Genomic DNA, 26,531 nt, shown 5'->3' on the forward strand with positions numbered 1-26,531 from the left:
CATATTTAACTTTCTGACTGTTTGCATGGTTTACTAGCTTGGAAAGAATTCTGTGCAAGTGTCTGCTGCTTCCATTGTTTCTGATTCTGGGGCAGCCCATGAAAGCCAGTCTGAAAACATGTGCATTCTAGTGTTACATGCGGCTGGTGGTACCAGTACAGCAACAAGCTTCGCTTTTAGGTAGATGTGGCTTCTCAACTGTGCCTGTAATATCTTGGCAAGGCTTCTAGCAAAACATATCTGTAGCACATATCTGCCATGTGTCCTCTCATGCTTCTAATTTGTGGAATCCAGGAAATTAACTTAGAGGTGACAGTAACTGAACTGAAGAAACTTGCCAGATGTCCCATTGCCAAGTGTGTCAGGATATGGCTTGAATGAAAGGGATCTAGCATCTCCATTTTCCACATTATTGAGATAATTCGATTAGGTGACTACAGAGATTCTTTTTACTCTCTGAGTTGCAGATACATGGAAGTGCTATAAGAGTGCATCACCTTACTATTGTAATTCTCTGTCACATCCCTAACCTCCAACATGTCATATTTTCTAGCACACATTTAGCTCCTCTGACATTTCCTCGTTGCAGGAAATGGAGCTGGAAAGAGCCTTGTCCATAACCTGGTCAAGCCTGACTTAAAGCATGTTCAATTCTAGCCATGCCATACCACATGGATGTGGGTTTAGAGTCTGCAGTTTCCTATGACAGTTTATTTCAGTGTCTACTTTGTCATGTTATGTTTTTCCGCACTGTCTGAGCTTAAATGGCCTCTGTTGCAATTGAGTATCAGGCAACAGTATGACAATGTCACACAAGGCAGACTCGTATCAGATATACAGAATGGGGTATTTATACTCCATGTCAAAGGGCTGAGCCAATGCTGCATAATTTCTCTGCGGACAGCGTTCTATCTGGAACCATCTTTCCAATGTGTCCTGTTTTGAGACAGTAAGTCTATTTTTACACTGTCTGAGTGAAAGATGCAATTTTGGATTACAAAGTAGGAACAGAGTTACAAAAAGTTAATGAAGTGCATTGTTAGTTGCAATGTGAATTAGGCTGCCCACCCAGCTCTTACTTAAGATCTCTCTATGGGGTTGTCAGATTGTTGTCATACTGGAAGTGAATAGCAGCGAGTGTTTTCATTCTTGCTGTCTGAAAGAGTACCACTTTGGAGCACCACCTCCTGCTTTCATCATAGATTCCTCCCCCTGCCCCCCCCCCCAGCAAACAGAAACAGTGAGAATGCGAATTTCTGAAATGAAATATTCTGAGATCATTCTCCCCTCCTATAACGTAAGAATATACGTAAAATGCAAAGAAAAAGCTAAAGAAGACATCTTAAAAATTTCTACAAGCTCCTTAGTGTGCTTCCATTTTGTTCAGGCACTAAGTACATGAGCCACTTGAATTTGTTTGCCAAGTTTTAGCCACCGTTTACCACTGTGGGGTTTGTAGTGAAAGGAGAAGTGTCTTACATACTGTGCTCCCAATACTTGCCTTCTTCATCTGTCTCAACTTACTTTTCCAGTGTGCCACTGTATGTCCCATATACCTTAAGAAACAATTATTATAAGAATACATAAACATGATCCTGCAACACATTGGCAGTCTTCCTCACAAGATCATGTATGAGACCCCCGTGGCACAGCGTGCACGGTGTCGCTAATGCCTCACATCAGAGGGACCTCGCACCCGAAAGTTTTCCTAGAAAGCGTACTTCCCTCTAGCACCGCTTTACGTCCACCTGTGCTAGAGTCCGAGTCCCACCGACATCAGCACCGGGCAGTCACAGTGAGCCACGAGTCAACGTTGCCCAGTACCCGAGCACGGCTGCCTTGCACCCGCAGCTTCCCCCGGAGCCCCCGACGACACCGCGGCTGCTCCCACGCCCTGCGGTGGGGCTGAGCCGGGGAGAAAGGAGGGGCCGTTCCAGCAGCGCTCGCCCCGAAGAGCACGCGCTGGCTGAGCGGAAAAAACCCGTTCATACACAAGAAATCCCTAAACACTCACTTCAGCAAAGCGAACGACCAAAGCCAAGCGCTTCACAGGTGGAGCAAAAAAAAGGTAATTTCACGCGCCCTTAGCGGAAAAGCAGCCGCCACCGCCGCCGCCGGGGGGGGGAGGGGGCGGCAGCCCCGGCTGGGGGCGGCGGGGACGCGGGAGCGGGCGGGCGGGCGCTCTGCCCTCGCCGCGTGCTGCCCCCGGCCCGCAGCAGCGGCTCGGCTACAAAATAAACCGTCTCCCGGCTCTGCTCAGGGCCGGAGCTCGACAGAAACCGCCGCTGGCGAAGCTGGCGTCCCGCTACGGCGTCCGTACCGGAACGCTCCTTCTGCCGCCGCCCTCCAGGCCCGGCCCACAGAGCACTCGCTCGCCCGAGCACCCCTCCCCGCCGGAACGGCACGGGCAGGAGTCCCGCCGGGCGAGCGCGGAGCGCCGGCACACGCCGCCCGCCGTGGCGGAGCGCGGGCCGGCACTCGCGTGCGCCGCGCTGCCGGCGGCGGGGCGGGGCCGGAAACAACGTGACGCGGCGGGCGGCGGTGGCCACAGGCGGAGCCGGTGGCGGAGCCGGTGCGGCGGGAGGGTGAGTGGTGCCGCGCCGAGCCGAGCCCGCGGCTGGCGAGCAGCCTCGGGCCGCGGTCGCGGGCTGCGTCCGGGGCTGGGGGAGCGGCCTGGGCTGCGCCCGTGGGGTCGCGGCGAGGCGCGGCCGAGGCGGTGGCCGGCCCTGCCGCCTAGGGAGGTCGCAGGGTCGGGGCGTACTGTCGCGCCCGCCCGTGGCTGAGCGCGGCGGTCCCCTTGGCGGAGCGGCGAGGCGCGGTGCGGCCAGCGCTGGGCTGTGCCGTGCCTCCCCTCGGCGCTCCGCGGTAAGTCAGAGCGGTGGCTGCCGGTTCCCCTCCTGCGACCGGAGGATCAGGAACGGTGGCTGCGTTGCTCGCAGCAGAGGAATGAGGACGCCGTGGAAAAAAAAAAAAGTGAGCCAAGCCTTGAAACTGTAGAGGTACCGTACGTACCGTCGCAGCAATGCTACCTGCATCCGGATGCTCCCTGTTCTTTTCGTCCTTGCAAGCTTTCCTGAGCCTTGTAGACTTGGGTTCAAATTTTCTTGACGGCCACAGAGCGTTGCTACTGCGTGGAGTTATTGGCAGAGTGAAATTGCAGTTTGGACCCCTGCAAGCACAGACTAATTGATAAGCACTACAGTGGCCTCATTCTTCTGGAGCTTTGTGAGAGCAGAGCTGTTGCCCCTCTTGAGATTTCTTTTTCCTTGCTCGTCTCTTGTGTCTACTTACAAGATTTCTCCATGCCCAAAGAAAATATTTAAACCCTCCTGACACTTGTGTGACACATAAAAGTTATTACCCAGGTTTTGACCTAACTCTTTGTGATAAGCCTGTGTTTTTCTCTTAGTGTTTCTTCACAGGAGATATAACAGGATCAGATTAGAGGTTTTTTTAAGAAACCTGATAGCTCTCTGAAAGAAGTAATAAAAATGTAGATAAAGGAGACTTAACGAGCAAAACTTACACAGTTTTCCAAAAGCCTTTGGCAAGTATCCCTGTACTATAAAGTCAAGAACAGTTTTATTTTCTTAAATGAAAAATAACTTAAAATGTTTCCATAAATGCTTATACCTGTGCTGACTCTGTACCCTAAAAAATGATGGCTACTTGGAAGTGTTTACTGTCTTTCTCTTCTCGGATTTGTCTTGATGATGCTGAGAAGCAATTTATAAAGGGTTAAAAAAGTTTTCTTCTTCCCTGTTCTGTAGTAAGATATTTCTATTTAGTCACTTTAGAAAGTATGTTATCTTTTCTGTATTTATGTCCGTGAATAATTTTTGTTGTGTTAACTGCTTTGTTTATTTGTTTGTTTGCTGTATTACCTTCCTCTTCTGAGCTACTCTTCGCCAGGGTTGTTATAGAAAGTGTATTCAATAGAGTGAGCATCCCTCAGGCTTAGCTTCAGTAATTTTTCAGCTGCTCTCGTTGCATGTTGTATTAGTAGGAATATGAAAGCAGTGGTATTTTTATGTTTTTCTGCAGCATCCAGGGAAGAAAACATCTGAGAGTCACTGTGGATGATACTCTGAAAAGTCAGTTCAAGGTGCAGCGAACGTCAAAAAGCAAATAGAATGGTGGAAATTACCAGGTAAGGAATGAAGTGCAGAATTAAAGATCATATCATGCCACTATATAAATCCTTGCTTCGTCCAAGCTTGAGTTCTCTGTGGAGTTCTGGACTCTCCCTTGGGTAATATGCTGTACTCTGTTTAGGATAATCTGAGAGGTGGAGGAAGAGCAATGGAGATGAAATAGCCTCGATATAAGGAGAGCAAGAGCATCCTATACTGATTTATTAGTGGCAATCTAAGGAGTTGCTGTGCTTCTCTCTTGCTGGTGCTAGTACTCACATGATTGTATAGGCAGGTGGGTCAGTTGGTCTCTGACCAGAATATTACCATGATCAAGCTGTTTTTCGGAGGGGGGTGGGAACTGCAGCTTTGAGCAGGAGAGGTGGCAAAACTGGTGCGCTTCTGGTGCTAGAGTTGTTTAGGGACAACTTGAGCATCACAGCAGAGGGAGGAATGAGAGGGTGGGTGCACTACAAGTCTGTAAAATCATGAGTGGTGTGGAGAAGGTGAATAGCCCCAGAGCCACACAAAGCTGGAGACCGGGAGAGTATTCAGTTTTAATTGCTTTCTTGTCCTGCCCATGTACTTTACTGGGCATCTGACAGACTGCTGCTCTACTGATGTGTTTTATTTCTTATTTTCCCCATTAGGATTTGGGTGTCAGCTTATCCTTTATAGAAACTGAATGCCATCTTGTTTCTCCCCAACCCCAAAAGAAGAGGGAAACACATTGTGAGGGCAGAGAATCAAAAAGGAAAGGTAGGTAAAGGCAAATGGCTTAAAAATAAGGAACTGGAGGGAATGCTGAGCTGAGCACACATAGTTTCCTGAGGTTGAGATGCTGATGAATGCTATTTTGAGTGGTGCTCTTCTTGGAGAAATGATAAGACAGGGGCTCAGAAATAAATCCTACAGTTGGTGAATATTCCCTAGTTTTTCTTAGGAAGTTGTGGCTGGCTGGCTTAACTGTTGCCAGAAGGCAGTTGTTGAAGAGGTTCCACAATGGGGCTTTGGATACAGAGGGTATGAATAAAAAAAAAATAGTAGGGCAAAAATGTGCAATTAAAGTTTCTGTAAGAGCTTCTGGAAGAGAGGCTGACACCCAGGGTACTAAATGTAGAAGCCAGTCTTTCTCCTGAAATATTAAACAAGAGTGCTGACTTCAGTCTACGTTTTTCAGACTTCATTCTATCCTTGCATTTCCCTGGCTACAGTTTCCCCCGGATATGAACATGTGTCCAGGCACCTGATTTGCATCTTGTCACTTAAGTGGCACTATTGTCACTCTACTAACCATAGCTATTACAAAATTTTTGTTCAGTCTCCCTTGCTTTTCCTAAATGATCTTTGGCACTTATAGAACCCTCATTTGATGGCTGTGGGGAAACTGGAACAGAACTGGGATGCTTGTTCTATCATCTTTATCCTTAACAGCTGGTGGAACCTGTTGTTTTGCTGCTCAGTGCTGAAAACAGATGGTAGAAGAAAGTAGCCAGATTTGATCCGGGCAAGAGTAGAGAGATGATGTTAGGAGGAAGGAAGTGCTTGAAAGATGCTAACTAACCTTATCTTGAGGTTTCTTAGTGACTACTAGTGCTTGATTAACCTGTGTCCTTATGTTCCTCACTTAGTAATCTTGATTAAAGCAGGTACTCTGTGTGATTTTTTTTTTTAAATTTTTTTTTTAATTAGGTGAGGAAAAAAGTCTTTGCACAGAGATACACCTGTATTTGTTGCAATTGTGTCTCAGACTGAAGGTGGACTGCAGCATGTCTGCCTCCAAAGATTGTTAATACCCTCAGGATGGTTCCATGCTTTTTCTCAAAGATGGAACTCTCTTTAAGATTACTCAAGGTGTTCCCTACCCTTAGCTATCTGAAGCCACAGTTTTCCATTGCTCACTTCCTACTATGCTTGCTGTACACTGAGGTAAATAACTGCTGACCAGGTAGGAAGTCTAGGATTCCTTGCCACTAACAAGCATCCTTCCATAAAAACTACTGGTTTCTTGTGGCAAATGAGTACTGGTTTAGTTTCTGTTCATTTTATCTTACCAATTCTTCCTCTGTTTCAGTGTCTGAAAAAGAAAAGCAGCTCCTCAGTATCTGTGTCAGAGGGGAACCTGTTGCTTTTTATTTGGAAGCAAAGTTCAAAGAAGTTGCATGTGCTAAAAATTGGCCAGGTGAGACTAAAATGAGGTCATTCCTGTTTCTTTTTAGCTGTTTAAAAATCAAAATGAAGGCTTGGCTTAATGTAAAAAATCAGCTGCTGTGATATATCTTTAATCACTGTTCTGTCTTTTTTGCGAGTGACCAACATTCTGGTGTCGGCATTGTCTTTATTCTGCAGTTACACACATCAGGTTTGTCTTTGCTAATAATTGGAGTGGGGAGGAGGGGAAAGCAGGGCTTATGTGCGCTATGATGATTAAAACAAATTCCACTTCTGGCGAAGTGGAAATCTCCAGATAGTCTTCAAAAAAAGTGATTACCTTGTATTTATTTTGGGTTTTTTTTGGCTTGGCTGATTTTCCCTCATGTGGAGATAGTGAAATCTTAAAATGTCAAATAATTGTAAATTGGGTCTTCTATTAATTCTTGAGACATTGAGGTTTTTGCAAGTGTCTTGAACCCTACCCCCCACACGTGAATACTGTTCGCTCTTCATGAGGCTTTCTCCACAGTCATGAGACTTTCAGAGAAGATTGTTTCCTGATCCCAGAAGGTGATGTGTTAAAGATTTTTTAAAAAAAACAACAATAAAACAAAACCACAAAATAAACAACCCCCCAAACAAAAATATCCCACAAAACAAACAAAAACCCAAATACTGTCTTGTAACAACATGAGAATTAGTGCTGCTGGAATTTGTTTGAATTCTGATAGGAAAATAGGAATATAACAGTAGTAAAATAGGTATAGACAGAAGACAGTGTAACTAGTATCTGAGTTGAACTGAGGAACTACTATAAATTTTGTAGTGTCTTTGAAGATGAGAAACTGTAGATTTATGGTTTCTACTAATTGCAGTGATAAGAGTGCTTGCAGATGACACCAAGTTGGGCAGGAGGGTTGATCTGATTGAGGGCAGGAAGGCTCTGCAGAGGGATCTGGACAGGCTGGATCGATGGGCCGAGGCCAACTGTATGAGGTTCAACAAGGCTCACTGCCGGGTCCTGCACTTGGGCCACAGCAACCCCACGCAATGCTACAGGCTTGGGGAAGAGTGGCTGGAAAGCTGCCGGGTGGAAAAGGACCTGGGGGTGTTGGTCAACAACCGGCTGAACATGAGCCAGCAGTGTGCCCAGGTGGCCAAGAAGGCCAACAGCATCCTGGCTTGTATAGCCAATAGTGTGGCCAGCAGGAGCAGGGCAGTGATCGTGCCCCTGTACTGGGCCCTGGTGAGGCCGTACCTCGAATGCTGTGTTCAGTGTTGGGCCCTCACTACAAGAGAGACATGGAGGGGCTGGAGCGTGTCCAGAGAAGGGCAACGGAGCTGGGGAAGGGTCTGGAGCACAAGGCTGATGGGGAGCGGCTGAGGGACCTGGGGTTGTTCAGCCTGGAGAAAAGGAGGCTGAGGGCAGACCTCATCGCTCTCTACAACTGCCTGAAAGGAGGCTGGAGAGAGGTGGGGTCGGTCTCTTCTCCCAGGTCACAAGTGATAGGACGAGAGGAAATGGCCTCAAGTTGCACCAGGGGAGGTTTAGACTGGATATTAGGAAATTTTACTTCACTGAAAGGGTTGTCAAGCACTGGAACAGGCTGCCCAGGGCAGTGGTGGAGTCCCCACCCCTGGAGCCATTTAAAAGATGTGTAGATGTGACACTCAGGGGCACGGTTTAGTGGTCGACTTGGCAGCGCTAGGCTTATAGTTGGACTCGATGCTCTTAAAGGTCCTTTCCAACCTAAATGATTCTGTGATTCTCTTAATTTAGAAATGAATGCAAATGGGATACGGGAGATAAGTGAAGAGCAAAGCCAGCACTCTTGCCCTTGTTGGAGGGGTTTGGGCTGCGGTGGAGAAAACAAAGGAGGTAAAGGGCCTAAGGAGGTAAAGCCACTCTCAAAAGTTTGGCTACAGATCCCTTTCATCTGCTGTCTGCATCAGACTGCAAACATCTGAGAACGGGGAGAATCAAGGTCAAGGAAAGCTGGATGTGGGAGGTGGTGAGGCAGCCTGTGCTGTGGGTAGGGCTGTCTGGACTAGTCTGGGACTAGACAGAAAACAGCTGTTAGTGCTGTAACCTGTGAAGCCCTGGATTTTGTGCTGCAACGTGGAGTGGAATTACATCATCTGCTGGGGCAGCAGGAAGGGAAGGTGTGCGTGCTGGCGGAGGGCTGAGGCCGGCGCCGCGGAGGTTACATCAGCCGGCGGCTGCTTTCCCGCCCGTGCCTGCCGCGCTGATGTGGCTCCTGCTGCCGGGCGGCCGCGGATTGGCTGCGGCGGTCAGCTGGGCCTGCCGCGCCGCTGGGGGAGCGCGGCCCTCTGTGGTGCCTGCCGGTGCCGCTGCTGTAGACATCTGTGCCACGGTTTCAGCAGGAGGGGTCAGGTACGGAAATTCTGGTGGATCCGAGTGCTCGGGCCAGGAGTGACGCCTGTAGGCGTCACTGATAAATGCGCAACAAGTAATTTGTCTGCCGCTGTATTTTGCTAAGCTAAACGTCGTGTCGATGCTTGAGTGGGTTCTGCTGCTTGCCCCTAGTGTGAATCGCGCCGTTCCTCAGCTTGTCCTTTCCAGGGCAGGCAGCTGGAGGTCCTAGTCCTGTTGCTGTACGGCCCTGCTTGTGCTGCTTAACGTATTTGTAGGCAAGGTGTAACAACACTGAACTTCCGCAGATGCTGTCTTTTGAGATACTCAGACTGAAAGTATACTTAGAACAGTTCTAACAGGCCAGCGACAGGGTTTCATTCTGCTGCGCAAGGCAATGCCAATCGATGCAGACTGCCGTGACCACACTGTCCTGCTGGAATGGATTCTTGGTAGAAAGGAATTGTATGGTACATGTTGCTTTGAATTGCCTGTTCTCTGTGTGTATAACTTCTGTAGAACCTGGGCAAAGCTATTTGCAAACTGTTCTAAAGACAATTTATTTGAAGCATTTCTTTGTTTTAGCCAGTTCTTCTGAACTGGCTTCCCTCTGGGAACGTTTCTTGCTTTTGAGTTTGCACTAGGAACTGCAGATTTTTTTTTTTTTTCTTATAAAAGTTTTAGTTGGTAAGGTAACAAAGCTGTTTAAATAACAAAACCCCCTGAATATTACAGAGGGCTTATTTGTGTTATGGTAAAGACTTACTTCATCAAAATTGTGTGCATTTCCTTGGAACTTGATTTATCTCTGCTTAATTGCTTAAGTGTAGTACAGTATAGCTCTTTCTATAGGAGTTTGGTTTCCAGATTTTTTTCACTTGTGGAATGTCCTAACACTTAGTTGAGATATCGGCCTTTATGTATAAAACTGTGAAAGAGGTTTGTTTAATTTTACCAACTCGTTGCAAATAGTTGTGGGCATCCCATGGGCCTGCAGCCAACAGACTGAAAAATCAGTGTTATAGATTGTTGTTGTTAAAGGCACCAGTTTTAGGATTTGAGACCTCTGATTGCTTGGTAAGGTGACTAAGTCTCTTTACCCTGATCTGCAACAGAATCTAAATGTACTGTGCTACTTAACAGCTGTTATGAAGATAATGAATTCATGAAGACTAGCCAATAGTATTGCTTTCTATGAGCGATAATATAAGGATAACATTTATTATTTAAAGAGATGATGGGAGACTGATATTTTTAAAAATCAGGTTTGGAGACTAGTTTGGAAGGAGTAGGTTTTCCTGATAATGAAACAAATAAATTTTTAAGCTGATGCTAGAGTCTTGGAGAAATACCTGAATAATGCATTTTGCATTTCTTTTTATTGCTGCCTCCCCTCCAAATAAGTCAGAAGTTTTAATTTTTTTTTTTTTTTTAGTTATGTACCTTTTTTTGTTTTGTTACTGAAGACCAGAACCATTACAGGTATGGAAATGGGAGTGGAATGGAAAATGAGGATTGAAATTAACTCCTTGATTGAGTGAGGGGAGAGAAAGGAGTTGTTCTGCAGCCTCAGACTAGCCTGAAAGAAAGCTTGTAATTTACGACGTGCCCTGTGCTCTGTGCTTTCTGGCAGCATGATTCCCATTTCACGTATCTCTCTTTCTTTTCTTGATTGCTGCTGCTGCTTTAAAAGTTCCGTTTCTGTCTTCTTGTTAACTTAGTCTCCTTGCCTTTTCTCACAAGCTAGTTTCAAAAACATGCTATTTCTTTCTAATCTTTTTCCTTCAAAAGATCCACACCATCTGCCACTTCTCACTCCTCATTGCCCGCTCTTAGCAAAGTTGTCCCTTGCAAAGGGAAACAGGAGGCAGTCTTCCAGAAGGACAAGGTTGCTCTTAGTTGCAAGCAGCCCTGCAGTGAGCATGTGAAGTGGTTCTCTGGCAGATCAGTAGGAGCAACCAAGGAGACAACATAGCTTGATCTAGCTAGTATGGGTCTGTATTCTAGTGACAGTGCAACACCAGGTGAAGATTATTACTGTAGTGGGAGTCGAAGGCCTGACAGGAGAGGTTGTAACAGGAAATGTCTGGGGGTGAAACTTCAGGGAGAGTGCCTGGTTCTGTTCCCTAAGGGAGATGGTCTGTGAAGGTAGCTGAAGAGGAATAGGCAGTTCCACTCGGGATAATTGTGGTGGAAGGGGTTCTGGATAAAGGACCTGCCATTTGCCAGTTCAGGTTGTCAGGAGCTGCTGGACTCTGGGCATCCCTCTGAGACCCAACTAAGACCCTACTGGGAAGATGATGGCTGACAGTAGATGCCAGGATGAACTTCAAGGTGGAAGGGTCAAACGGCCAGACATATGAACAGTGGGAATTGTTGTGCCCCCCAGAGGCAGGTGCATGAGGTGCCTGGTAAGGGTTCAAAGAGGGAATGTCTAGTTGGTCCTGTTCACCAGCTCTTTTAAGCTTGCCCTGTTATGAGAAGAAAACTTGAACTACTTGCTCAGTTGTATCATCTGCTCCAGGTCCTTTGTCTGCCTCATCCTGGCAGTGGTCCAGACTGCCATTTCAGATGAAATATAGAACTGGAGGGACATTGCAGATGAGTATTGTTAAAATGCCATGTTGTGTAATCTTTACTAGATGAAACAGGAGAACCATTATCTGCTGGTGGCTGCCTTGTCTTATGTAGAGGTGTATATTTTGGTAAGGATTATAATGAGGTGTAATAACAATACACTGATGCAGGGTAATAAAGGAACTTGAAGTGCTCATGTACACGTATGCCGGAATGGCCAGGTGCTGTAATTGTCATGGTATTTGTAATAGCAGTTTTCCAATGCAGTTACTCTGAGCTCTCCTTGTCCTTTCTTTGATACCTCCTCCCTACCGCAGCTTGTGCAATGTTGTTTGCTCTATTCCAATGGTGCAGAGGGATGGATTGAAAGCAAGTAAAGGAAGCAAAATTTTGTGAAAGGGGAAGGAGAGCTTTCATGGCTTAAGCACTGTCTGGGAGAACTGGGTTCTTGTTAATCTCCTTTGTGATGCTAGATGCATTACTTCAACTAGACCTGCCATAGGAAATTGCTAATTGTCTGTCCCCTGTTTGCTGGGTACTTGCTCTAGTGGATTTTGAGTTACAAGAATCCTGACTGTTTACAAGTTCAGTCAAGGGAAACTAATGACAAATACCTCGGAAGCTGGTGTCCTTACTTGTAATCATGGTTAACATCCTGTCATTTGGTAGTGCTCAGGGAAAAGTGAATCAGCATATCTTCTATATTGAATAGGGCTGAGATTCATGAGAAGTATAGTAGATGCTCTGTTGTGGGGTGTACGGAGAAGTCTGGATGATACAACCTCTCTACATTTTTGTTTTTTTCTTCCAGGCTTCTCTGTGGACAAAGTTATGACTTTTCTCCATTGTAGGTACATTCACTAACAGTCTTTTCCTTCTTGGGGAACCATGTTTTGTTCTTGATCTTTAATAATGATCTTCTGCCAGCAGGTAGGGAACAGGGGCCTTCAGTTCTTCTAAGTCACAGTCTGAGAATTCTGCAAAATGGAGAGAGTGGGCTGTCTGTCTCTCGCACAAAGAAATTACATTAAGACTGTACAGGACAAAGGGGAGTTGGGGTGGGGGGGCAGGTGAGGAGAGAAATATAGATGGAAATTCACTGATATTTAACCAGTTTTCCCCCTTACTCCCTTCCTTTTAACTTACAGATATCCTTGATTTGCAGAAGGCATCTCAAAATGTTGTGTCGAGCTGCTCTGAGCCCTCTTGTCCGTTCCCCTGGATGGTGCTTTGTGTTATCGCCACATGCCATCGCAGCCATTTCCCGTTTATGTATGTATGAGAGAAAGCACACGTTTCTAATAATGTTGGTCAGTATGTGTCTGAGCATGCCTATACTCTTTCCTATGTTGAAAGGAAAATCACCTCATTAACATCATTCAAAACTTACAGTCCCTGGAATGAGCTGCAGTTGAAGCTCTACTTTCTTAATGTTACTTTCTCCCTTGTAATATTCAGCTGGATGTCTGAGAGAGTGTATTTTTAGTTCTGACTTGCATTTCAAGCAAAAAAAAATATGTTGTGAAAGTACTGCTACGGTAAAAGTTCTTTATTTCAACCTCGTGCATTCCTGGAAAACAAGATCAGATTATGCCATCTGCATTTTCAGCCCACACATGCCTTGAGTAAAGCCAGGTGTGAAGCTCAAATTTATTCAGATTAAAGTGGAAGGATGCTTGCAGGAAACCTGAGTGTAAATACATAGGTGCCCTGTAAATAGTTGTACCTTGAAAACCTAACGTGAGAGAACCATTCACTGTCTATTTGATTAGTGGTCTGAAATAGAGAAGGCAAGGATAGAGAGACTCTTATTAGATCAAGAGATTAACTATTTACTGTTCCATGCAAGATTAATTTCCCATTGGTCTGTGTGTTAACAGTTCTCTCTTGTTGATATTTATATGAATTAATAAATGTAGAAGACTTGAAAATGTTAAACTTGTTTTTTTCTGAGCTGTAAGTCTGTTGACTTCTGCATTTGTAGTATTTCTAAATATTCCTCATTTTCCAAAGTCAGTAAACTACTCAGTTAACACTGTGAAAATCATTCCTTAGTATTGACAGTAGTCAGTATGCAGTATTGGAGCGACTCTGGTTACTTCATCAATTGCATTCTAAAGCTGTATTGAGCATTTATCACAGTTTTTTTCTTTTGTTCTCTACTGTTTCTCTTGTGACCCTGTTCAGCCTGTGTGTATTTTGAAATTCTGCTGCTTTACTCCTGAGAAGCAAGCCTCATGCAGGCTACATAAAAGGATCTGCGGTGCCAAATACTTAAGTCTTTTTCATATGTTTCCCCTTCTTTAATAAAGAAGTGAAACTGTTGACAAGGTACTGGATATAAACACTGGAATGCCTAGGAACCACTTTGTCCAAAAAGTTGACTGGATGGCTGTATCAGTTTCTCTGCAATTGCATATGAAGCAAGTTAATGGGCTTGCGTCGCCAGAAATGTTTTGCATATGTAACGTGGGAGCTGATTTTGCATCTCAGTCCAGTCTAAAATAACTAAAAAAGATAGGATTATGCAGTCATAGAACAAGGTTAGCAATTAGGACTTTAGTGGAGATGAATGAAATTCTCTGCTTGTTCTAGAACCGTTGTCTTTTCCCTTCTTTTTTCTGAAAAAAATAAGTTCTTTCTTTTCAGATACTGGTTATCCCTCAACAGCTGCCTTCTTGGAACCTTTTAAACCCTGAAGCTCTAACCAAGAGAACTGGAAATAAATTGGTTTTACTCCTTTCTGGTCATACTGTGTGGGATAGGCAAATACTATATACTAATGTGTAACGCTGGAAAGAACAGTTAAATTGGACTCCTTCAGCTATTCTTTCATAGGTATTGTAGGCTTTATTTACATTCACAGGTATTCCCTCATGAAAATAAGGGGCAAATGAAACTCATCTCCAAATTACATTTGATACTTCTATATGTGTGACATGTTAGTGCAGCCCTCAGTTATGATTAATCATGTAAGCTTCTTCTGTGTGTATAACTAACAAAAGATTTATTTATTTAAAACATTGTTAAACGACAAGTTTCTCTTTTCTGTAGCACTGTGTTCATTCCTGTCTTTCTCCAGCAGAAGTAATGCCCAGAATAATCACTTTAGGTTATAAATGAATCTATTTTGTATTATAGAGCATCAAAATTAGAGACTGAATGGATTAGATAAAATCAGATAACTCTGACTATGACATAGGATTCAGTTTGCTGATTTGTGAAGAAGCCTCTACATCTTCAGATAAGATATTGGTTAGAATAGAATAGAATATTTTCAGTTGGAAGGGACCTACCACGATCATCTAGTCCAACTGCCTGACCACTTCAGGGCTGAACAAAAGTTAAAGCATGTTATTAAGGGCATTGTCCAAATGCCTCTCAAACCCTGACAGGCATGGGGCATCGACCACCTCTCCAGGGAGCCTGTTCCAGGGTTTGACCACCCTCTCAGTAAAGAAATGCTTCCTAATGTCCAGTCTGAACCTCCCCTGATGCAGCTTTGAGCCATTCCCAGGCACCGTATCACTGGATCCCAGGGAGAAGAGATCAGCACCTCCCTCTCCACGTCCCCTCCTGAGGAAGCTGCAGAGAGCAATGGAGTTGCCCCTCGGCCTCCTTCTCTCCCAGCTAGACAAACCCAGAGTCCTCAGCCGCTCCTCAGAGGACATGCCTTCCAGCCCTTCACCAGCTTTGTTGCCCTCCTCTGGACGCATTCAAAGACCTTCACATCCTTCTCAAATGGTAGGGCCCAGAACTGCACACAGTACTCAGGGTGGGGCTACACCAACACTGAATACAGCAGGGCAATCCCCTCTCTTGACCGGCTGGTTATGCTGTGTTTGAGGCACCCCGGGATGCGGTTTGCCCTCTCGGCTGCCAGGGCACGCTGCTGACTCCTGTTGAGCCTGCTGTCAACCAGCACCCCCAGATCCCTTTCTGCAGGGCTGCTCTCCAGGCACTCCTCTCCCAGTTTATACTTGTGTCCAGCGTTACTCTGTCCCTGGTGCAGAACCCAGCACTTGTTCTCGTTAAATTTCATGCTATTGATGACTGCCCAATGTTCCAGTCTGTCTAGATCCCTCTGCAAGGCCTCTTGTCTCTCTCTCAAGTCAATAGCACCTCCCAGTTTAGCATCATCAGCAAACTTGCTAACAGTGCAGTCAACTCCTGCATCCAGATCATTGATAAAAATATTGAATGGCACTGGCCCTAGGATTGAGCCCTGAGGAACACTGCTAGTGACTGGTCATTAGCCGGATGTAGTCCCATCCACTACAACCCCTTGAGCCCTGCCGTCCAGCCAGTTCTTCACCCAGCGCACTGTGAACCTGCTCATCTCACAGCTGGACAACTTGTCCAGAAGGATGCTGTGAGAAACAGTATCAAAAGCCTCACTGAAATTCAGAAAAACTACATCCACCGTCTTCACTTATCCACTGGGTGGGTGACCTTATCGTAGAAGGCTATCAAATTAGTTAAACAGGACTTTCCCTTCATGAACCCATGTTGACTATGCCTGGTGATTGCATTATTCTTTAAATGCCTTTCAATAGCATCCAGTATGATCTTCTCCATAATTTTTCCATGAATGTGTGCCATCTTTTGACTAAGTTGCACTTTTGGTCCCAGAGTGTAGTGTCGGTAGCCATTTTTCCTGTAATTATGTCAGAAGTGTTCTCCCTCTTTTTTGCTATACTGGTATTTTTGAGACTAGCTAAAAGTTGACCTGGTTTAATGCAGTTTCTGAACAGTAATACAAGAAGAACTAGATGGAGGATAAGGAAATGTGGTTTCAATTTTTTTTCAAGTAATATGGCTTATCCATATTATATTATCCAGTTGACACACTTGGACTGCAGGTATTCTTATCTGCACGACTCCTTCTTCAGACACAATTCACCGTGGCTCTGCAAAACGTCATATGAAGTATGTTGGAAGTGCTTTCCACCTGCCTTCATTCCTTCAGCGTAACTTTGGGACTTTATGTGTTTGAGTCCACCTCTTTGTCAATTAGAAAGGATCTAGACTGTTCCTTGTGATTTTACCTTAATAGTCACTATTCTCTTTAATTTCTGTGCTGATAGTGATCTTACTGTCCTTTGCAGGCATTTTGAAAACAAAGATTTTGCTGAGAAATGTTCCTTAGCTCATTAACTTGGGTGAAGTGCCAGCCTTATTTATCTTCTGTCTTACCTGAGTAATGCTGTGACTGTCTTTTCTCCCTGCAATGCCTATTTATCTTGTAGGAAGGTGACTTCCAGTTTGTATGTCTGTCATCCCCCTTCTGCTGCCCCTGGTTGAGCAATGTGCAAAAATACCTGACTTAGAGATGTTGTAAAAGCTGTGGTTCTTTTCTTTCCTAACAATCAAGCTTTCTGCACTACTACAGGCAGGAAAACTCTCTAGCTGTATCTAATGAGGCAAGGTAAAGGAGATTGTTTTTAAAACTAGTACTTTTACTTCTGATGTGAGCTGTATGGGCTTTTTTACAGTGTCCTTCAGTTTGGTCTTCTAGATCCCTAGAGTCAAAGCTCTGTGACACATGGGATATTGCCTTATATACCTTAGGAATGGTTAGTGCTGCTCAGATATTACTGGTTCTCACTTTATTTTGGTGACTTGAAAGCTAGCTTCTCATTCCCAGTCACTGAGAAGTGTGTATTGTGAGCTTTAGGCTTGGAAAGGGAGGAAACGTTACATGACTTCAAGGGCTTAAAATCTGAATGAAACACTTAAAACTGCCTTTTTTTTTTCCTTTTTTTCTCTTTTTTTCTTTCTTTCTTTAACCACAGATCTCCCTCGCCATAACCAAAGATTAAGGAATGAATCCATCCGTTGTTGGAGCAACATCCCATTTATCACCATGCCACTCAGCCGTGCACATGGAAAATCATTTGCCCACCGCAGTGAGCTGAAGCATGCAAAGCGGATTGTAGTGAAGCTGGGTAGTGCTGTTGTAACTCGAGGGGATGAGTGTGGCTTGGCCCTTGGGAGGCTGGCATCTATTGTAGAGCAGGTAATTCTGTGAGTGAAGTAGAATGTTTTTTAACTTCATATACTTGGTGATTGTTGGACAGCACAGAAGATTGTAGGAAAAACTCATAAAACAGTGATGGCCCTTTAGAGCAATGTGTTGTCCTTTCCCTTTTTCATCCCCCTGTGCTGTGGTAGCATAAACCATGTAATTTAGTAAATTGGTGTTTGAAGGTGTGGTGGGTTGATCCTGACCAGCAGCTAAGCACCCACACAGATGCTTGTTTGCTCCCCACACCTCCACCCCACCACCAGTTGGATTCGGAAGAAAATAGGAAGAGCAAAAGTAAGAAAACTCATGGGTTGAAATAAGGACAGTTTAATAAGTGAAGGAAAGGGGAAAAGAAACAAGTGATGCTAAGGCAATCACTCACTACCTCGCACAACCAGACCGATGCCCAGCTAGTCCCTGAGTGACAGCCACCTTGGAAGACAACCTGCTGCCCTTTCCTATTCTGCTACTCCAGTTGTATTACTGAGCGTGATGTTATATGGTATGAAATGTCCCTTTGGCCAGTTCATGTCAGCTGTCCCAAATGTGTCCTCTCCAAACTTCTTGCCCAGCCTGTAGCCCACCTGCTGTGATGGGAGATAGTGGGAAAAATAAAGCCTTGATACTGTGCAAGTACTGCTCAGCATGGGAAAAAGAGAAGGCTTTGATGCTGTGCAAGTACTATTTAGCAACAGGCAAAACATCAGAATGTTATCAACACTGTTTTAGTCCTGAAATCCAAAACACAGCACCATATGGGCCCCATGGATAAAGTTAACTCCATCTCGGCCAGACCCAGTACAGAGGGGGAGATTTGCATAGTGAGATTTTTATGCAATAGGTGAGACTTGACTGGGGCATTAGTTGGATCTAGTGGGAAGGTGGCACTGAAGTTTGTGAAGTCTGCAGAAGGAGTAGAGCCTTCTTGATTACCTGAGCATTTGCAGATTTCCTGCAGGAGAAAGCTTGAAACCTCATTACTTGTAGGAAAAACTGATGGGATCAACTCATGGATTGGTTCTCCAAAATGAAATTATGACTTTGGTGGGGATTGGACATGTCTTTTCTGGGAGGTAAAGTTAACATAATAAATTAAATTCGTGTAAGACATTTAGCTTTAGAGCTTTGAAAGGGATCTGGACAGATGTGTGTAATTAAAAGCTGTACTGTCAGAGTTAGCTTCTTCACTTCTAGAATACAAAGTTAACTGTATAATGGCAGCTTTGGGAATGAATGGTGAATAAGAAGGTTGGTGGAAGGTACGGCTGCTGCTTTACAGCTTTTTCATATCTTATCTTTCCTTATCTGTAGCAATGGAGGTGGAGGGGCGAGGGATATTACATTACATGGGTGTTACCATGTAACATGTATTGTGAAAATTCAAGCATGACTGTCATAAAAACTGGTATTGTGAAAAGAAAGTTTAGCAGAAGCTATAGATTGCATGCAGTCCTTTGCATAGCTCCTAAGTGGCTAGGAAGGTGTGCAGGAGTATCTTAGAGGGTGGTTGCCTTGCTTTGCGCATCCATGGACAAAGCGAAACAGTTGTGTCAGCAAGAACTGGTGAGCATAAGGTTATCTATAATAGCCAGAACTGGCATGCTAGCAGTGATACTCTAGGCCCTGTTTCTTATGTTCTGTACTTACAGGTGTCAATGCTGCAAAATCAGGGCCGAGAGATGATGATTGTCACCAGTGGTGCTGTAGCTTTTGGAAAGCAGCGGTTGCGTCATGAGATCTTGCTTTCTCAGAGTGTGAGGCAAGCGCTTCATTCAGGCCAGAGTCAGCTAAAAGATATGGTGAGTGGCTGGCGGCACTCCTGGTTTTCCTTGAATGTTGGGTAGTACCTGCTCAAGTCACTGCCTGACAGCTGTTCTTTATCTTTGTAGGCTATTCCAGTCTTGGAGGCCCGAGCCTGTGCAGCAGCTGGCCAGAGTGGACTAATGGCTCTGTATGAGGCCATGTTTACACAGTACAGCATCTGTGCAGCTCAAGTAAGGGATTCCTTCTTTCCTAGACTGACTTGCTACTTCAGTCAGTGGTGGAGTTGTTCTTGGATTTTTTCCATGTTTAATGTGCTGCTACCTTTACTGTAGTCTTGCATTTCCATTGCTGTCCTACTTTCAGGGCTTATTATTGTAGCGTAAATGGTAGCTTGTACAGGAGTGCCTTGCTAAGTATTTCTGAAATGGAGTTATCTATCGTCAAGGTGAAGCAAATATGCTTTTTCTTTTTGGAGTTCATTTGCGTCCTGCTCTTATGTACAGGGGCGAGGAGGTGGGGTGTCTGTTAAGGTCTCTTCACAAAAGCTAAAGTTGGTGATTCAAAGTGAGGGTTTAAAAATCACAAGTGGCTGAACTACCACACATTCTGTAAAGGTGGCAGAAGTGCATATCCACACTTCAGAACTTGCTGTCCATCTGCTCTTCAAACCTTTTTAACTTGTGGGTGATGGTATCCCTAGCCTGGGTCTTCTACCTATACTGAATGCTGCAACTGTATTAATTGAACTACTCTTAAAGAGACTTTGCTTATGTTGAATACTCTGAGAATACAGAATTGTATCAACTGCGAAGCCTTATTGTTTAGACACTTTTAATCAATTTAGGAGCCTAGTATGAAGTCTTGCTTGGAGGAACTTCTTCCTGTAGTACAGTAGCTGACATCACTAAAATGTTTACAGCATAGCTAATAATCACTGCAGGTTGTCCTGGAGTATAATCTTGTTCAAGTCCGCAAACAACTATCAGTCCTTTGATTTAAAAGAATTAATTGCCCATGCCAAAAAAATCGGTGTACACATTGATTCCAAGTGCTGTTGTGACATTTGTGGAGTGGAGTTGTTTGCTTAGTTCTCAAATGTCCAGTGGCAGAGTAAAAATGAAAAAAAGTCTCTTCAGAGCAAACATTTAGGTTTTTTTGTCTTAAAATACCAAAAAGAAAGGGGTGGTGTCTGCATGCAGGAGGCTTTAAGACCAAGATTCTTCTAGAGCTGAAGAGAAGTCTTGAGACAAAGCATCCTTCTGCTTGCGACAGTAGAAACATTACACTGGGAGGGAAAACAGAAAGGCAGTGTCTTGAGTAATCTATTTAATTGTTTAGGGTCTTAGTAGTTATCATCAGCATCTATGTTCTGCTTATGTTTTTTTTTTCCAAGTTGATGCCTGGAGCCTGTGATCTGTCAGTTTGAGAAAGGCCATTATAAGCTCCAGTGGAAGTTACGGCATATAAACCTGAAAATGTTGTGGAAAGAATATTTCTCACTTGTATTCTTTATCCTTTAAATGTGGCTTATATTTCTTTAGTGACCCAAAGGGCATGACTGATCTGTTATGATATGTTAATACATACGTTTATGATGTTCTTCTCAGGAAAAGTAGTAGGCTAAGTATATATTCATTTTTTTTCCTCCTTTTAGATTTTAGTCACCAACCTGGATTTCCACGATGAACAGAAGCGTCGGAACTTAAATGGAACATTGCATGAGCTTTTAAGAATGAATATTGTCCCTATAATTAACACTAATGATGCTGTTGTTCCACCTCCAGAGCCGAACAGTGATCTGCAGGGGGTAAATGTGGGTAAAGTATTGCAAGAGGGTGGATCCTGCTTGTAGATGGTACAGCACTAATGTGAACTTCACTAATGCCATAATCGGGGACCTCTGAAGGCTGCAGCAGGGAAACAAACATACAAAATCAGTAATGTGGACAGAGGGTACTGGAAGACTATGCTGACCTGTCTGTTTCTGGCATGATACAGTGCTCTGGGGTGGAAGCAGGGCAGATGATGTCTGCTCTGCCAAAAGCAAGCATGCGCAGTTTGGTTTTCACTGAATAGTTGAAATTGGAAGGGACTTCTGCAGGTTGTCTAGTCGAGCACCCCTGCTTAAAGCAGGGTCAGTTAGTACCTCTTGTCCTGTCACTGGGCACCAAAGTGGAGAATGCAGGTACCGATCACACTGCTTGTCATTTTGATACCGCTTTACTGCGTTCCAAATGCATATGTGCTTTCACACAAAGATCGCCTTTTAAGTTTCCAGTGGGTGTGAACAAAGTAGCTCAGAAGGACTTGGTAGTGCTGAGGTAGCTTGCTTTTGTATGTTGCAGCCAAATATTTCCTAGTTCCTCCCGCTATTCAGTGCTGCTGATATACATGTGCATTGCAGGTGATTAGTGTGAAGGATAACGACAGTCTGGCAGCACGACTGGCTGTGGAAATGAAAACTGATCTCCTGATAGTTCTCTCAGACGTAGAAGGTTTGTGAGTCATTTCTTTACTTTCTTGGTTTATTGAAGTACATCAGATAGTTGAACCAACCTATATTTGGGTTTTACTGATCTCTTCAGTTCATATCTTTTACAGGGACAATTACAACGTACCACATAACTCCTAAGGCATATACCCAATGCTGATGCTGTTGCATAAGCCAAAGACTGTCTGCCACACTGTTGAATCTGGGTGGGTGAGAATGCATGTGAACGTGAGACTTGTTCCAGAACCCAGAATACCATATGTACTATGGTACTTCTGCTAGCTTCTCAGAATTGTATGGTATAGTAATGAATAATATGCAGGATAAAGGCTATGTGTTTCGAATCAGGAGTATAAGCTAAATACTGTTCTACAATAGTTTGTTTCTTCTGGCAGCAGGTTCTGTCTTTCAGTGAATTACAGGTACGTTACGAGTCCTGGTCATTGCCTTCCAGATACCTGGAACTTGCTGGCTTTTTCTGTCTCCCAGACATTTGGCTTACACTGCTCGAGCCTTCTGAGCTGTGCTGCTGTGACATAAGTCTGTCACCTATGGATGCTGAAGGTCCTTTTCTAGAGAGAGGAGGGTAGTGGGTGCAGTTTCAGATCAGCGCGGTCCACATCATCCAAGTCACATAGTCTTTTCATCTTCTCCAGATGGGTTTCTTTCAGTGGATCCTGGACTTTGGCACATATTGTAGGCCCTGAGGAGGAAGGAGGTACCTTTACATAAACAGTTTCTTTTAGCAGATTCAGCTGGATTTCATGGTTGATTCTAGTTGAAACGACTGAGAACAGCTCATAAAAGCAATAGTCAGAACAACTTGTAAAAAAAATTAACACCCAACACTCCCATCCTCCAAGCTTATTCATTCAGCATGATATCTTAAATGAATGTGTGTCCTCTTCTTCCCGAGCTATCAAGGAAGGACACAGATAGTCTGCACTTGTGCTCTCTAATTTGTAATGCCAGTATTTGTTCACATAGAATTTCTGGGAAGTGTGGTGGTAGAGTTTAGGTTTAACGTGTTAGGTAAACCAAAGCATCATTCAACTCCAAACATAGTTACATAAAAATACTAGATTTTTTAAAAAATTAATAAGAGTATGTCTCTGTAGTGTTGTGTTCCTTCTTAGCAGAATTCAATAGTTACCCTTTTACATATTTCTGAATTGCCCAGTTTATCACTGTACAACACAGCATTCAAGAATATAATCTGAGATTTTAGTGAGGAGGACTATCCTTTGCCTATTCAGTTGTGGGCTTGTATATGTAAGTCCTGATCTTGAACATATAAAAGCTGTAAACTGTCTCTGTAACCTCAACCAAATGTCACTACCTCCCAGCCTGCATGCTGCTATTCAGCAAGTGAGTGTTCAGTTTGTTATGCTTTCGGTAAAGGTATACTTCTTGAGTCTGCCTGTTAAGTGTTTCATGCTTTCAGTCCCACAAAAAGCAGGGTTCAGTGTAAGTTTTCAATCCTGTAAATTGGAATACAGCTTTTCAGCCTCATGGATTTTTTTTTTTTTTTTCCCTTTTTTCATGAGTGAGCTTTGAAGATGAGGGTATATAACACTAACAGATTTTTATTTTTTATTTCAGGACTCTTTGACAGCCCTCCAGGATCTGATGATGCAAAGCTCATTGACATATTCTACCCAGGAGACCAGCAGTCTGTAACATTTGGAACCAAATCCCGAGTGGGAATGGGAGGCATGGAAGCCAAGGTAGAGATATGGAACATTTGTTTTGTTATTGGGAAGGAAAGGGAGATAGACGAGATGATTGTGCTGCCATTCAGATGGATCTTGTCAGACTGCAGAAATGGGCAGACAGGAACCTTACGGATTTCAGTAACGGGAAATGCCGAGTCCTACCCCTCGGGAGGAACAACTCCATTCACTGGCTGGGGAGTTGACTGGCTGGAAAGGAGGTTCACTGAAAAGGACATAGGGGTCCTGGTCGACACCAAGTGGAACGTGAGCCAGCAATATGCCCTTCGGGCAAAGCAGGCCAACAGCATCCTGGGTTGCATTAGAAAGAACATAGCCAGCAGATCAAGGGAAATTATTATTTCCCTCTACTCATTACTAGTGAGACCACATCTGTAGAGTTGCGTCTGGTTCTGGACACCACAGAACAAGGACGTGGCATACTACAGTGAATCCAACAGAGAGTCATGAATATGATTGAAGAATCGGAGCATCTGTCACACTAGGGGAGGCTGAGAGCTAGGACTGTTTACCCCAGAGAAGAGAAGGTTTGTGTATAAATACCTGAAGGGAGGGTGTAGAGAAGACAGAGCCAGACTCTTCTCAGTGGTATCCAGGGAACAGACAAGAGGCAATAGGCACAGAGTGAAATACAGGAAATTAAATCAAAATGGAAGAATTTTACGGTGAGGTTGCTGAACCACTGGAGCAGGTTGCCAAGAGAGCTTGTGGAATATCAGTGTTTGGAGATGTTCAAAACCTGACTGGATGGTGTCTTGAGTAACTTGCTCTAGCTGACCCTGCTTTTAGAAGGCAATTGGAGTATATGATCTCCAGAGATCCTTTCCAGCCTCAGCTATTCTGTGAGTACCCTGGAACAGTGTGTGGGTTTCTTTAGCTTCTCTCTTAGGTTCATGTGAATTCAAAAGAGCAGCTAAAGAATTACATTCCAGTAGTTTATAAAATGTGACATTTGGAACTGTATTAAGTTAGTGTTTTAAATTAAAATAAGAGTTGGTCCTCAGTTCTTTCTTATGTGATAATCCAAAGACTTTAGGAATCCCTGTCACTTGAATCTGATGTGATACCTCTGTCTCCTTTCTGAGTTTGTATGTGTGCTGTTTACTTCTGAAGGATATATTGGTGGAGACCAACGTACTTTAGTTCTTGAGTACAAGGTAGAAGGGCCGATGGTTTTTAGTGCTGTGTACAGTCAGATGCCCTCAGTATTCATTGCTGTGAGTACATAAATATGGGTGTGGTGTGAGACTTCACCATATGTCTCTCATGATGCTGGGATATACATTAATGTTGTATTAATTGGTGCGGGTTTCCTAAGAACAATTCTGGAAGATTGTCTGTGAAAAGTGAAGTAGATTTTGACTAAGCAGGGAAAGACCAGAGTTAAATTCTTCACCAGTTATCTTATGTTTTATTTCCTTTTCTGAAGAATCAGGTAAGGCATACTTCAGTATCAGAGCATGGACTGAAAGTGGCAAAAGGAGGAGGCATTTGAGTGTTCTATTTGTAACTATGGGATGTACAGAACTTATTTAGAAACAACTTTCCCTTGATCTGGCTTCTGGAATAGTTTAAATGATTCCAGGTATTGAGGGGAGAGCTGCCAAGGTCAGAGAGTACTTGTATTATAAAAATAATAATCTGTTAGAGGTATTTGGTATCTTTAAGTCTGAGTCACATAGAGGCAAATCTCAATGCTGCTGTTGTAACAAAAATTTGTTACAGTTGAGAATTGCGTGATATTTTTGGAAAACTGTAACATCAATAATAGAATAAACAGATGGTAGCTCAAAGTACAAATCTTGATTATCAGCATGAAACGAGCAAAAATGGAGCAGCTGATGGTCTTGTTGTAGTCAAGAGTTTGATGTGATACGCATATCTGACAGGTGGTGTCTCCCAGTGAGTATGGACTGTAATACCTAATTGTAGAACCATATTATGGAAGTGTAGAAGTGAGGAAGCAGAGAAGCCTTTGCAGTAAAATAAATGACATGTAATTAAATATAGTGGTGGGATAATGCTGCCCATACCTTGATTGGGAAAAGAAACAAAGGAGACCACAGGCAGTACCTCATCAGCAGGTAACATCTGGGATTTGGGTTTGTGTTTTTGTATTTTGTCATGAACCAGTGAAATGTTGGAAGGGGGGAAATTTTAGAGAAATCATGTTGTGGTACCTTAAACAATGGCTCAAGTGTGTGGAAAGAGGCTAATCTTAGGACTAATCAGTACATGAGGATTTCAGAGGACCCTTACTAATAAGCTAATCCTGCTGTAACCTTAACATTCTGTAGAAGGACTAAGCAAACTTCAGTATGCCAACACTGAAGTTCAGAAAGGGAACTCATGTTGCCCTTGATGTTGGGGCAATGCCTACAAAGGTACTGCCTCTAAATTTCATAGAGCTCTTGTTGATCGTGATGCCTGCCTCCCCACCCACCCTCCATGACAGCCTTCAGCACACAGGTGATCTGATAGTATCATTGATTTCAGTTCTGATGTCTGTGGACATCAGATTGTTCTTGTTTCAGACTTGCTTCTTGCCTTAGATCTTATGTGTGTTGCTTCTATACGTTGCTTGGTACGCTGCAGTCCTGACCTTCGAAGATGACTTCTAAATGCTATACTTATAGAATCCTCCTCCAAAATAACAACAAAAAGGGGGAAGAATGCTAAATAAAAAGCATATAATTCAAAACTGAAGAAGTGCAAAGTCTTCAAATAGAGCCTACTGCAACAAACAACTATTAAGACAATAGATGTACTCCCAAGCAAAAAGTAGAAGCAAATAAATGAAAAATCTTATGAGAATATGAAAGGAAATGTGAACAAAGTAGGTAAAAACTTTGTGTGGAAACCTGAGTAACTCTTCAGCAAACTTCATAACTTCACCAAAGGGTTATAAACAATGAGAATACCTCTACATCTTAAGCAGACCCACGAGGAGTGCTTAGGCTGATCAAACTTTAAGGGAGTAATTCAAACAGTTAAAGGTATTGAATAATATTTTAATGTTATATGGTAATGGCTAGGACCTGAGCAAGAACACTGCTCCGCAGTATAAGTAGTATCATGTGGTCACTTAAAGTGGATTAATTATTGATGGCTAATCAATGTCAGGGAAATTGGCAACAGAATCTTTTCAAAAAAGAAAATTGTGTTTCTTCAAACAGTAAGAAGAACTTGCAACATAAGGTAATGGTGAAAAAGAAGATGTGACTAAAGTGCTCTTGCAGAAGACTTGGAAAAAGCTGTCTGTTAGGAAAATTTGAAG

The 26,531-nt window shown here is 43.7% G+C and overlaps 1 protein-coding gene across 12 annotated transcripts in view; it reads left to right on the top strand.

Moving 5' to 3' along the window:
* The first annotated feature begins 1,914 nt into the window (after window positions 1–1,914).
* ALDH18A1 (aldehyde dehydrogenase 18 family member A1) overlaps window positions 1,915–26,531 on the top strand; it is a 40,482-nt gene continuing 15,865 nt past the window's right edge. The window contains exons 1-13 of one of the 12 annotated variants that reach the window (XM_072871713.1): window positions 1,915–2,068; window positions 4,045–4,150; window positions 4,784–4,892; window positions 5,314–5,375; window positions 6,208–6,315; window positions 12,050–12,089; window positions 12,404–12,510; window positions 17,034–17,257; window positions 18,916–19,065; window positions 19,156–19,260; window positions 20,685–20,843; window positions 21,435–21,525; window positions 23,124–23,248. In XM_072871713.1, coding sequence (XP_072727814.1) covers window positions 5,360–5,375; window positions 6,208–6,315; window positions 12,050–12,089; window positions 12,404–12,510; window positions 17,034–17,257; window positions 18,916–19,065; window positions 19,156–19,260; window positions 20,685–20,843; window positions 21,435–21,525; window positions 23,124–23,248 — 1,125 coding nt within the window. In that variant the 5' untranslated portion in view covers window positions 1,915–2,068; window positions 4,045–4,150; window positions 4,784–4,892; window positions 5,314–5,359. The other 11 variants (XM_072871712.1, XM_072871714.1, XM_072871719.1 and 8 more) reach the window with 11 other exon arrangements.

The sequence above is a fragment of the Ciconia boyciana genome, chromosome 8, assembly GCF_034638445.1.
Source record: "Ciconia boyciana chromosome 8, ASM3463844v1, whole genome shotgun sequence".
Classification (NCBI taxonomy): Eukaryota; Metazoa; Chordata; class Aves; order Ciconiiformes; family Ciconiidae; genus Ciconia; species Ciconia boyciana.